The sequence below is a fragment of the Piliocolobus tephrosceles genome, chromosome 8 (assembly GCF_002776525.5).
Source record: "Piliocolobus tephrosceles isolate RC106 chromosome 8, ASM277652v3, whole genome shotgun sequence".
Lineage (NCBI taxonomy): Eukaryota > Metazoa > Chordata > Mammalia > Primates > Cercopithecidae > Piliocolobus > Piliocolobus tephrosceles.
Window position 1 is genome coordinate 11,878,759 of NC_045441.1, and position 12,922 is coordinate 11,891,680.

A 12,922-nucleotide genomic window follows, 5' to 3' on the forward strand; every position below is an offset into this window, starting at 1 on the left:
TGCTCTCTACAGCAGTGAAAACCGAAACCACCGAGTTATCCACCCTCAAGGTTATCCAGCTGTGAAAATAATGGCGGGGCACAGTGGCTCATGCCCGTAATCCCAGCACTTTGGGAGGCCGAGGTGGGAGGAATGATCAAGGCCAGGAGGACCGGCCTGGGAAACAGCAAGTCCCCCCCGTCCCCCTGTCCCCAGTCTCTACAAAAAATGATAAAATTAGCCGAATGCAGTGGCAGGCACCCATAGTCCCAGCTACTGGGGAGGCTGACGTGGGATTATCGCTTGAGCCCAGGGGTTGGAGGCTGCGGTGAGGCATGATCACATGACTGCACTCCAGCCTGGGCGACAGAGACCCTGTCTCTAGAGAAAAATTTAGAAAAGTGACAAGGGCAAATACACACAGTGAAAGGATGCGGGGCGGCGGGCAGCTCATCTCCAAAAATGGCCACCAAAGGGTCAGGTCTCCCGCAGCCCCACCCTCGTGTGGTTCCTGCCCATGTGGGTGGGGGCCTTATGACTTGCTCTAACCTAGAGAATGCAGTGCAAGCAAAGCTGGGCCAGTTCTCAGCCCAAGCCTTAGAGCCTGGCAGCTTCTGCTTTTGCCTGTGGGAACCGAGTCATCAAGGAACCTGTGGACCTTGCTATACAGGCCCCGTGGAGAAGGAGAGGTCCAAGACCTTGGGGAACAGGCCTGCTGTCCGGGCATCTCCCAAACCTCAGCCTCACGTGCTCTAATCCAGCCAAGCCTCCAGACTGCAGTGGGAGCTGTGGGCACAGAACCACCCAGCTGAGCCCTGACAACCCCCAGGGTCAGGAGATACGAACAGAAAGACCCTAAAAGCCACTAGACTGGAGAGGGCTGGGATTGTTACAGTAGCAGATAACCTCTAACAGTAGTTAGAGCAGGCTTCCTTCTCTCAACCTATGAAATATGCAAGAGAAGACAAATATTGCCGGTGGTTCCTTTCCCGCTTTATTTTTTAGCTGCTTTTTGGGTTTTACACAATGAACATGTATTACTTGTAGAAGAAAACAATGCGATCCTTTATGATAAAATCCATTTCAGCTTTAGTTTTTTTGAAGAAAAAAAAAAAAAAAAGCTGTTGTGGGCAGATGAACATCGAAGTACTGGGCACACCTGTAGCCCTCCCTCTTCCACTGAAGGCCACTGCCTGTTGCTAGAAAGCTCCTTCCCACGTATGCAGCTTTCAGTTTCCACTTCAGAGGCCGCAGCGTCTGGGGAATGGACTGCCCCCCACACTAAAGGGAGTCAAATCTCTTTAATTCCCCACTCCTCAGTAAGACGAAGTCCCTTCTTTAGGCCACTGATGGAAAACCTGGAACCCCCTTTTGATGGCGGCACGGCATCCTCAGCCTTGACACAGCAGCTGGGGTTTGTCCACGCGCACCCCCACCCTGGTGTCCCCACAGCTCTGGCCATGGGCTGTCTCTGCCACTGAACATCAGGGTTTGGTCAGAAGATGAAATCCCAAGGGGGACAGAGGTCAGCAGAGGAAGCTCAAAGAGAAACATGCTATTTGCTTAGCCAGAAAACGGCTGCCCGGCGTTCACCGCTGAACTATGACCCTGTGTGGGTGAACCACCCCTGAGAGGAATCAGGCCCCGGCGATGCAAGGGTCCAACAGAAGGGACGGGAGGAGCACGTACAGGTAAACTGTGAATACTGTGTCCAATTCCACAAATTAACATTTTAGACTTTCTTGAAGCTACTGATGAAAGCGTCACGCTTCAGTCTAACAGTTAAACATCATCTAATTCTGATTAGTAATGAAGAGGTGGCAGACACTCTACAGTCAGCTCTCACAGGGAAGAAAGCACAGCACTGACAGAAGGGACCTTGAAAAATAAAATCAAGGACGGCTTTTATTGATGTGTCCATCGAGCCACCCACAATTTGGAAGGCATGATGATGTTAATACAGTAATCATCACCAAAGCAAATTAAAATACAAAGGTTATCTGCAACAGCTTTGCAGTGACATGATGCCTTTATAAATTAAGGAAACTGGCCACCTGTCACGGCGGCTCACTTCAGGGTCTTCACGAAATCTTCCCCCTTCTTGATGGAGGCCTTCAGCTCGGGAATGGCATCCGAGATCATCTTCTCCTCAAAAGAGGAGACTTGGCCAATGCCCAGGTTCTTCTCAATGCCCTTTTTCTGAGGGACAGAGGGAGATGGGAACATGTTAAAATGAAGTTTCCAGGAAAGCGCTTGTTACAGAAACCCCGACCTGTCGCTTTAACAGCCCTACCGAGGAGTCTGTCTACACTTGTGGCTTCTGGGTGCTCTGCTGGGGGCACCTTGCTGACCGGGCGGGTGGGACTGAGCTGCGGTCGGGAGTGTGAGGCTCACGGTCAGAGGGTGCCAGGCAGGGGTCCCAGCACTGTCATTGCCTAGAAACGTACCCTGGACAATGACTGACCTTCCAAATGTGTTTCCTTAGCTATAAAACAAGCACCATCTACCTCGGTGCACACGAGGACAGTGCGACAAGCACCCGGACGCCAGGCACTCGATCATCAGGAACACTTCACTGTATTCTCCCCAACAGAGCCTGTTTCTGGGTTCGTCTCTCCCCCCAAGGTTGGTAAAGGACTGAACACATTGTCACAGTCACCTGAATCAGGTGTCACTAAGTAGGTAAATGTCTGACATTGGCAAAAACAACAGGTGTCTCTGCCACTGTCTCACCTCCAGAAACTGAGCAGTTTGGCAACAGCCTCAGTCCTCACCTCAACTCAATCCCCTGCTACTGCCTCCCCTGGCTCGAGGGCCTATGAGAGCTGGGTGTGTCTCACCTGCAGGCCCCGCCACACCACACACCTGCACTGACACGGAGACAGAACTACACTGTTGAGTGCCTGTCTCTCACCAAGGCCTGCGACCACAGCTGAAGGATCTTTCTGCATTGGAGCATCTCTGAGAAAGGCCCTGGGGTGGCCCAAAGGGTCTTGATACTTTCTGGTCACATGACGAAGGCAACCACACATCTGCTTGATTTCTGCCCACAGGTGAGAAATGGAAACTCGGCTCGAGGGCGTATGAGTGAGACCTAAGGGTTTCTGTTTGCTGAAGACTCAGGCTATCTGGACAGGGCAGAGGAATTGGGCCTAGCAGCCCCCGCAGTCAGAACAAGACTAACAAGGAGCAACAGGGAGGTGTTCAGGCAGGGTGGGGAGGCCTCCCTGGGCTGCCTGGAGATGGAGTGTCTCATCAGTCAGCATTCCTGTAGCTGCTGGGCACCCGCTGTCAAACTGCAGGGAAGGAGACCCACTTGCCGGGAGGTTCGCCCTTCACAGTCCATGATCCTCCCAGTTCTTCTTTCTTGGGTGTGCGTCCACCCTCGAAAACCCCAGCGCTTGCCAGGCAGGACATGAGGTTACTGCACAAAGGGCTTGGGAGAGCTCCTGAGGCTTAAGCAGAGGGAACACTCCTTCTTCCACAGTCAGAAGGACCCATGCCCGGGTACGTACCCCAAGCAGCAGTGGTGTGGAGAAGTAGGTACATTCTGTTTCCTGTGACTTAACAAAGGAACACTCCACAACACCTTCCTTTCCATTCATTGCATCCACAAGGGAGAAGACGAAGCGGGCGCCGGCATACGCCATGGAGAGGGTGGCGGAGCCTAGGGGTACACAGGCAGGTTAGCCAGGCTGGCGCCACACTGTGATGCCCAGGTGAGTCATCCCGCCAGCCAAGAAACCTGCACACCTTCCAGCCTGACAGTCGAGAATTTCAGTCAGCACTCCTAATTTCTTTTTACTTGTACATGAATGGTGTGCAATTGGCTCTGCCATCCTCAAAAATGACTTTTTTTTTTTGAGACGGAGTCTCACTCTGTCACCCAGGCTGGAGTGCTCGGCTCACTGCAAGCTCCGCCTCCCGGGTTTACGCCATTCTCCTGCCTCAGCCTCCTGAGTAGCTGGGACTATAGGCGCCCGCCACCTCGCCCGGCTAGTTTTTTTGTATTTTTAGTAGAGATGGGGTTTCACCGTGTTAGCCAGGATGGTCTCGATCTCCTGACCTTGTGATCCGCCCGTCTCGGCCTCCCAAAGTGCTGGGATTACAGGCTTGAGCCATGGCGCCCGGCCTCAAAAATGACTCTTAACCCCACAAAGCAGGCTGAGCTGCCCTCTCACACAGGGATTTTCCACCAGGCAACTGCAAGTCAACACTGAAAAGGACCGTCCGTGCCCAGGGACAAGCAGCATTTCTCCCCAACCCTGAGCTCTTGCAGGGCCTCACTGGCACCCAGCCCCAGGGCTGCCTAAGACTCTACCTGCTCCGGCTTTAGCCTTGACCACCTCCGTGCCGGCCTCCTGGATCCGCCCAGTGAGCGCCGTCAGCTGGTCCTGGGGAAAGTCCACCTTGGGGGTGCACTGCAAGCCAAGCGTGGGGTCAGTGAGTGGCTTCTGGCCCATGACTCCAGACCCACCGCCTCCTGCTCCCACTACTCCCGACCTCTCCTCTCCCTCCCATCACCAAGGCATGGGAAAGGTTTTCTATAAAGAAGAAAAAGAAAACCTTTATAGAAAAATGACACACTACTCTGGGCACAATGCCTGTGGGGTAGCCCTGCTCCACAAGGAGCAGCAAAAAAATAATAATAAAAAGATTAAAAAAACAAGAAAAAGTCAAATCAACTCTGTTGGGAAGTGTGGTGAGTCCCCTACTCATTTGTTTTTTGAGGCCAGGGTCTTGCTCTGTCGCCCAGGCTTGAGTGGTGCAGTGGTGCATCATGGCTCACTGCAGCCTCAACCTCCCAGGCTCAAGCAATCCTCCCGCTTCGGCCTCCCAAATGCTGGGATTACAAGTATGAGCCACTGTGTCCAGCCCTGGACTCATTTTTGAAAAAAGCACCTTGCCCGCTCCGGCCTAACCGGTAACCCAGTGAGGTTCCCAACAGTGGTTCTCCTTGCGTGCTGGAGCCGGGGGGCCCCTGAGCAGCTTCCGCTCCAGGACTGACACCACCCTGCGGCAGAGGGGCGGGGCTGCCTACAACAGGAGCCATTCCAAAACCCTGCGCACGGTCAGGTCTTCTCCAGTCTGCCCAGACCACATCAGAGCAGGGCCTAGTAAAGCGGTTCCTGACCTTGAAGCCCCTCACAAAGTCACATGCGTCTACCTGAGAGATCAGGGGGATGATGGTCTTCCCGGCATGGCCACCAATGACAGGGACGTTGACTCGAGCTGGATCCAAACCCTGGTGAACAAAGTGTGAAGCTGGATGAGTTAACAAGCTCTTTCAGTATGAAACATGTCACAGCCATCCAGAACCGCAACACTGGAAAAGCCCCGAGAACTCAGGGTGGAAGAGTGAGCTGGGAGGAGGCCCTGTCCAGCCCCTGCTGCACTTGGATCTCCTGCCATGGTGCCCCGAAAGGCTGAGCATGAGCGCCAGCAGGTGCCGTGAGGGCTCGCCGCCATCTGGCAAGGCCACCACAGGTCCTTCCTTCACAGTGAGCATTTGTGCCCACTGGGGATGGGCACAGGAGGATGCTGCCCCCTGCGGAGGCCCCCTGCCGGGCCTGACATCCTCTTTCCCAGAGCCGGCTCCACTCCCCAGGCACAAACCCAGACTCCTCTCCACACAGAACAATCCAAGTTCCCTTTTCTTCAGGCCCCACGGAGCAAAATTCAAACCCATTCCAGGGCACCCAGGGGTGAGAAGTCTGGCACCTCAAACAGTGATCGGGACAAAAAGAACAAACTGACTCTATGGGTCCAAACACCACAGTTCAAGGCTGCCTCACTTCTTAACCTGGAGGTACCACGCCCCCAAGGATCTGTGAACCAGGTTTTTGTTTTGTTTTGTTAGACAGGTTCTCTTTTTAGACAGGTTCCTTTTAGATAGGTTCTCTATCTTCCAGGCTGGAGTGTAGTGGCACAATCTTGGCTGGCTGCAACCTCGCCTCCTGGACTCAATGATCCTCCCACCTCAGCCTCTGAAGCAGCACACATCTCCACACCCAACTTATGTTTTTTAGATGTTTTGTAGAGATGGGGTGTTGCCATGTTGCCCAGGCTGGTCCTGAACTCCCAGGCTCAAGTCATCCTCCTGCATTGGCTTGCCAAAGTGCTGGGATTCCAGGCATGCACCACTGCACCCGGCTGAACCAAGTATTTCTTAAAATAGACAATAACCTGGTGGGAGTAATGGCAGGGAGGGAACAACCACCTGCCCCGACGGCCATGGTCGCTCAAGAGCCCAGCCCTAGGTTGGGAAATGAGGCTGGCCAGGGAGAGGGAGGATCAGTCTCACGCATGGGCAAAGCAGGATCAGCTTCATGGAGCTGGGGACCAAAGACCTGTGAGGTTTAGCGTGGCTGTGTGTAAGCACACAGGTGCAGGCACTGTGTGGTCACCAGGGACACGGGGCTGAAGGGACACAGCCCTGCTTTCCAGAGGCCTGTCCTCGAAATGGATGTTCCAGTGGTGCATGCTAAGACAGGGGACAGGGCAGCTCTGCAGCAAAGGGGAACGTGGCATTGGCCTGGGAGGTCCTGGAGTCATGTTGAAAGGGAATATGGCAGGTGAGAGGATGAGGGAGGAACCAGCCATCGGAAGTTTTAGGATTGATATGCATTCTTGATACAAGAAATTTCCAGAAGGTCAGGCAGCCGGGGGCAATGACAGCCCACTTCACTGTTGGAGGCGGGGGCCAGGGGGTCTCACAAGGGCCAAGGTACCCTGTCCCCAACTCCTAACAGTGAGGCTTCAAGGCTGAGACAGGACTGCCTAACAGGACTTTCTGTGAGGACAGAAGAGCCATATGTGGCCACGGAACATCTTAAATGTGGTTTGTGTGGAAGAGGGATACAATTTTAATGTTATTTAACCATAAATAGCCACATGTAGCTAGTGGCCGCTGTGGTGCAGGGCAGGGCTAGGGCCTGGGGTATGCCCAGCCCTGAGAGCCCACGAGAATGAACTCTGTTGCCTCCAGGACGCCAGGGGCTGTGCCTCTGGAGGTGGGAGGTGGTACCCTGCCTGGTGTGTCCACTTCCGGACTGTGGCAATCCCAGGGGAACGCTGTACATACCTGTGTTCACCTGCTCACTCAAACTGTCTTTTTTTCTTTTTTTTTAACAGACAGGGTTTTGCTCTGTCACCCAGGCCGGAGTGCAGTGGTGCAATCACAGCTCACTGCAGTCTCAAGTGGCCCTCCCACCTCAGCCTCCCGAAGTGCTGGGATGACAGGCATAAGCCACCGTGCCCGGCTTAAACTGTCTCTTGGATTCAAGTCTCTCTCCCATTCCATGGAACTCCAAGGCCTGGGGCCATGCCTTTCGAACCTCTCTGACCCCCACACCTGTAACGGAGCCCCAGCACCAGGCCCTCAGGTACGTGCTGCCGTGTCTGCACCTCTAACTCCTCAGAAGCAGATGTGCCTGGCACTTAGGAGTAAAATGGAGGCCGAGGGTGTTATGTGTGCACTTCCCACCACGCCGCGCGCATAACCTCAAATCTGCCATCAGAACGAAAAGGGCTGAAGCTCAAGAGGAATCCTTTTTGGGGCCAAAGAAAGTGGTTCTGCAGGCTCCACAACGGAAGCGAGTCGAAAGCAGGCTGTGCAACGCACTGAGGACTCCAGGCCTGGCACTGGCACCAAATCAAGCTGACCTCAAGCCACACCCAGCAGCTCAGTCTCAGTCCAGCAGCCCAAGGGGCCAGGCACCTGGCCAGGCCAGGACTCTCCAGCGTAAGGTACCACAGGCAACCCAAAAAGTCAGTGCCAGGGACCAGGGCCAACAACAATTCTGATACTTTGGGACTTCCGCCACTTTCCTCAGTTCTTCATGTTTGTTAATTTTCCCACCCTTTACCTAGTGGCCAGCAGATAAATCCTCTTAGGACCAGTTTTCAGCTACAAAGGGGAGAAAGGGGAGGACTGGGGGAGCCCCGTCCAAGTCTAGCCACTAAGAAGCCCAGAGAAGGTTGTGAACCCACAGTGCTCTTGGCGAGAAGGAAGACAGCGAGAGCCGGGAGACAGACGCTGGCCAGAGTTGACGCCTGTTGGGGCCAGGTGCCTGGACCCCACAGGAAACACGGGGGCTGCTTCCACCAAGAGAGCGAACTCTCAACACACTGAAAACCCCCAAGTGACATGTGACCTGGGCAGGCCCTGGTGTCTTCCATGCCCATAAATGAGCACGGGTGGCGGAAGAAGTTCAGAAAGGTCACCTGAGCAACACTCACGCCGCCCTTACCTTCAGCTCTGCAACAAAGGTGTTGGCTCTGACGATGTCCAGGGTCGTCACGCCGAAGATCTTGCTGGGGTTGTACACTCCGTGCTTCTTGAAAACTTCTGCTGTGATGGGGATGGTGGAGTTAACCTAGGACATCCAAGAGACAGGCGTGGCTTGCCCTGGGTTCCAAGAGCAGGGCCAAGCCACAGAAGGAAAAGGGCTTTTTGTCAGACCCTCCCAAAGGTCTAACTAGTCCAAAGACGCCACATTAACCGCCCTGTCTGATAACTGTGTACTGGCAAGCCACCCGCCACAAAGGACAGGCCACACCACGTGAACAAAGAAACCCTTGACTGTAGAGGATGCTTCTTCCCTTGGTGGCCCTTCAGCTATTAGCTGAAATGTGTGATGAGGCCTTCACAGGTCACCTTCCGCGCGGCCGGGACTCACAGCCGCAGGGCCACTCCTGACGGGAGGGCGGCGCACAGTGGCTGTGCGCTCCAAGGAAGTAGGTCCACGGGCAGCTTGTTCCCTCTGTGCTATGACCCTGGCCAGGTCATCCTAACTCCCTGGGACCCAGTTTTTTCTTCTGTAAGCGGGGGAAATGATGACCTCATGTAGTCATTGTAAAGACTAAAAGACTTCATGCAGGGGGAGTGCTGAACACATCACCCGGCACGCCGGAAGATGACCTAACGGCAAGGTTTGTATCAGGCAATGGTTAGCTCACCAACAAAGGGAACAGCAGCTCTCTACTTGTGACCCACCACCCTGAGGAGGGCGAGCTTCAGGGGAAGGCAGGACCCTCAGAGGCCAGGAGCATGAGCTCTGCATGCCCGCTGGCATCCACACCTCTCAGTGACATCACGGTCCCTGCCCCTTCACCTCCATCGATCCTCATCCTCAGATACCAGGACCCAGGCTCTGCCGGGAAGGAGCAGCGAGGGGGCTGCTGTTAAACGAGCACAAGGCCCTGCAGGTCAAGCTGGGGAACCACGGCCGCCCTCAGTGATGGCGTGGGACTCAACGCTTCTGAGAGTAAGCAGCTACCTGCAAAATCCAGTGAGTGGGGCCTGGGGGGCTGTGTGTGTCTACGACTGTGAGTGAAGGGACGGGGACGACGGGCCCAGGAATGGAAATCCTGAGGAGAATGCAGACAGTCCCACCTTATCCATGGTTTCACTTTCTGCTGTGTTGATTACCAGCAGTCAACTGAGGTCTGAAATTACTACATGGAAAATTTCAGAAATAAATAACTCATGGGTTTTAAACCAGCTGGGCACAGTGGCTCATGCCTGTAATCCCCACACTCTGGGAGGCCGAGGCAGGAGGATCACCTGAGGCTGGGAGTTTGAGACCAGCCTGGCCAACATGGCGAAACCCTGTCTCTACTAAAAATACAAAAATTAGCTGGGCATCGTGGCGTGCGCCTGTAATCCCAGCGACTCAGGAGGCTGAGGCAGGAGAATCGCTTGAACCCGGGAGGCAGAGGTTGCAGTGAGCCAAGGTCGCGCCACTGCACTCCGACCTGGGCGACAGAGCCAAAAAAAAAAAACCAAAAAAGAAAAAAAACACCAAAAACAAACAAAAAAAACTGCATGCCATCCTGAGTAGCAGGATGAACTCTGGCTCCATCCCGCCCAGGACAGGGGTCAACCCTTTGCCCAGCAAACTCATACGTCTACACCACCTGTCCCTGAGTCACTTAGGAGCCATCTTGGTTATCGGAGCAGCTGTTGAGAGATCACAATGCTTGTGTTCCAGTTGCCTTATTTTACTTCATAATGGCCCCAAAGTGCAAGAGTAGTGATGCTGGCAATTTGCAGAAACCAGAGAAGTCTTAAGTACTTCCCTTAAGCGAGAAGGCAAAAGTTCCTGACTAAAAGGAAAGAAATAACTTTTATTATAGTCTCTTGTAATGATTGTTTTACTATTAGTTGTTGTTGTTAATCTCTTACTGTGCCTAGTTTATGAATTAACTTATCATAGGTGCGTATGCCTAGGAAAACACATGGTATATACAGGGCTCAGTACTCTCCACAGTTTCAGGCACCTACTGGGCTCTTGGAACATACTGCCCCGGATAAGTAGGAGCTACTGTGTCAAAAAGGTAATCAACAGGCCACCACAATCGTGGCTGAAAGGAGCCTTGAGAATGGACTTCTCTTCAGTGAGGAAACTAAAGCAGAGAGAGACAGGATCTGCCCAAAGCTCGCGGCTGTGACAACGCTCCCAATGCTCGTTCAGTTCATGCTGGAAGGGGTCCTTAGGAAACGCACGGACGGGCCTCTGCTTAGTGCACCCGACCTCTCCATCTCAGCCCCTTCATCTGTGTACCCCCCCATCTCCCCAGCACATCAGCAGCCTCTGCTGCAAATCATGAGCCTTCCACGCGCTGTCAGCGCCTAAGCGCCTGCCACAGCTGCAAGGGCCGGGCGCTGCCACACTCACCGGATTGGCAATGATGCAGATCATGGCTTCTGGGCAGTGCTGGGCACAGGCAGCGGCCAGGGTGGCCACAATCGTGGCATTGGTGTTAAACAGGTCGTCCCGGGTCATGCCTGGAAATGATCCAATATGAGATGTTAACAGAGAACACCACAAATTTCCAGACAGGCGGAATGTGCTGAGTGTCAGCTGTTACACGAAATTTAGCCACTCAAGGTCCCCGTTTCAAGTCAGTCTCTCTTGCAGGGTAAACGATCCAGCACGATGAGTGCCAGAAGCGAGGTCTGTGTGGGTGGAGCAGGGGAGGACAACATCTGAGAAGGACCATCGAGGTTTAATAAGAACCCCCAAGGTAGTGTGGGGCTGAGGAGAGGGAATGGCGTCTGTGCACAGAGGCACAGGGAAATGGCAAGACGACTTTGATCCTAGGCCAACAGAGATGTGACCTTTACCCCACAGGCAACGGGAGCTGGTGGCATTTTTCCTACGAAAAAGCAACCAGATTAAACCCATTTTTAATAGAAAATGGGTTTAATCCCCACATCTTCAAGTGGGGAGGTACCAGACAAGGCTTTCAAACACAAACCTGGTTTTCTGGGGACTCCGGCCGGAATAACTACCACATCACAACCTTTTAGGCAGTCAGGCAGCTGTTCAGGTCCGAGGTAGCCTAGAACAAACACCCCAAAAGAGAAATGTCACCACTTCTGATTCAGAGAGGCCTGGAAAGTTCAGCCCTGGCCTTAATGCCAACTAATGGCCTCGAGAAAGGCTAGAAGCCCCACCTATAACATGACTTCCTTCCGTTAACGACTACTGCCCTGCGAGCTGACAATCCCTGTGGCAGGAACCCTCCCCTTCTACCCTGCTTTCCCCAGCCTCTCCTTGCCCAGGCCCCAGCTAGAATGGGTCAAGCCCTCCAGGTTTCCACAAAAGCGAACTGAGCCACTGCTTGTCTTCATCCTACTCATGAGCATTGTAAGTCACTCTTGGCCTCCAGTCAGAATGAGGAGCTGCTCATTCCCCACCACCATCCTGATGAAAACTCTTTTTTTTTTTTGAGATGGAGTCTTGCTCTGTCACCCAGGCTGGAGTGCAGTGGTACGATCTTGGCTCACTGCAACCTCCACCTCCCGGCTTCATGTGATTCTCCTGTTTCAGCCTCCCAAGTAGCTGGGATTATAGGTGTGCACCACCACATTTGGTTAATTTTTGTATTTTTAGTAGAGAAGGGGTTTCACCAGGTTGGCCAGGCTGGTTTTGAACTCCTGAACTCAAGTGATCCACCTACTTTGGCCTCCCAAAGCACTGGGATTACAGGTGTGAGCCACCGTGTCGGCCCAAACTCCTTGATCAGAAGGCAATGAAGGCCAGGAAAGGAAACGTCCTGTGCTGACAGACTGTAAATATTACTATTTCGTTTACTCCTATCATCTGAAGGAAAAAGTATGTTTTCAAAGATTTCAGAGAAATTTGCTAAAATATCCAAAATCTGCTTTGATCTTGACTATTTCCTTAATGCAGGAGCCTTCTTAACCCAAATATACAGCCCAAAAGAAAATGGGCAACCCGTTCAGAGAACTCTGGAAGGTGCATGAACATAGAATTTGCCAGGCAGCCTCCCCAGTTGGTCACACCAACTTAAGACTCATGTAAACGCCATCAGACATGGTATCCTCATATGCTGTTGGAGGGGAAAGAAATCAGTAGAACCTTTCTGGAAAGCAATTTGAAACTTTATAGTAAATGCTTTGAAATACTCATACCTACTAATTCTGTGTTTAGAACTCTAAGAGTTAAACAAGATATAAAGATAAAGATACGTACTGTAGCTTATATTAATATATTTATATTTACAGAAGCAAACAGGAAACAGTCAATGGTCAACAGCAGAGCTATCATAAACGGTAAAATACAGCTTTAAAAATAATTTTATCAAGAACTTGGGCTGGGCACAGTTGCTCATGCCTGTAATTCCAGCACTTTGGGAGGCCGAGGTGGGTGGATCACTTGAGGTCGGGAGTTCTAGACCAGTCTGGCCAACATGGTGAAACCCCATCTCTACTAAAAACACAAAAAGTAGCCGGGCATGGTGGCACGCGCCTGTGGTCCCAGCTACTCGGGAGGCTGAGGTAGGAGAATCACTTGAACCCAGGATGGTGAGGTTGCAGTAAGCCAAGATTGTGCCACTGTATTCCATCTGGGAGACAGAGCAAGATACTCTGTCTCAAAAAAAAAAAAAAAAAAAAAAAAAAAAAAAAAAA

The 12,922-nt window shown here is 52.7% G+C and overlaps 1 protein-coding gene across 2 annotated transcripts in view; it reads right to left on the reverse strand.

Moving 5' to 3' along the window:
• Positions 1–953: 953 nt before the first annotated feature.
• MDH2 (malate dehydrogenase 2) overlaps positions 954–12,922 on the reverse strand; it is a 20,841-nt gene continuing 8,872 nt past the window's right edge. For both annotated transcript variants that reach the window (XM_026456613.1, XM_026456614.1), the window contains 7 exons: positions 11,245–11,328; positions 10,662–10,771; positions 8,232–8,357; positions 5,147–5,224; positions 4,301–4,400; positions 3,495–3,646; positions 954–2,178 (listed from right to left, as the gene is read on the reverse strand). In XM_026456613.1, coding sequence (XP_026312398.1) covers positions 2,047–2,178; positions 3,495–3,646; positions 4,301–4,400; positions 5,147–5,224; positions 8,232–8,357; positions 10,662–10,771; positions 11,245–11,328 — 782 coding nt within the window. In that variant the 3' untranslated portion in view covers positions 954–2,046. The remainder of the gene's footprint in view (positions 2,179–3,494; positions 3,647–4,300; positions 4,401–5,146; positions 5,225–8,231; positions 8,358–10,661; positions 10,772–11,244; positions 11,329–12,922) is intronic.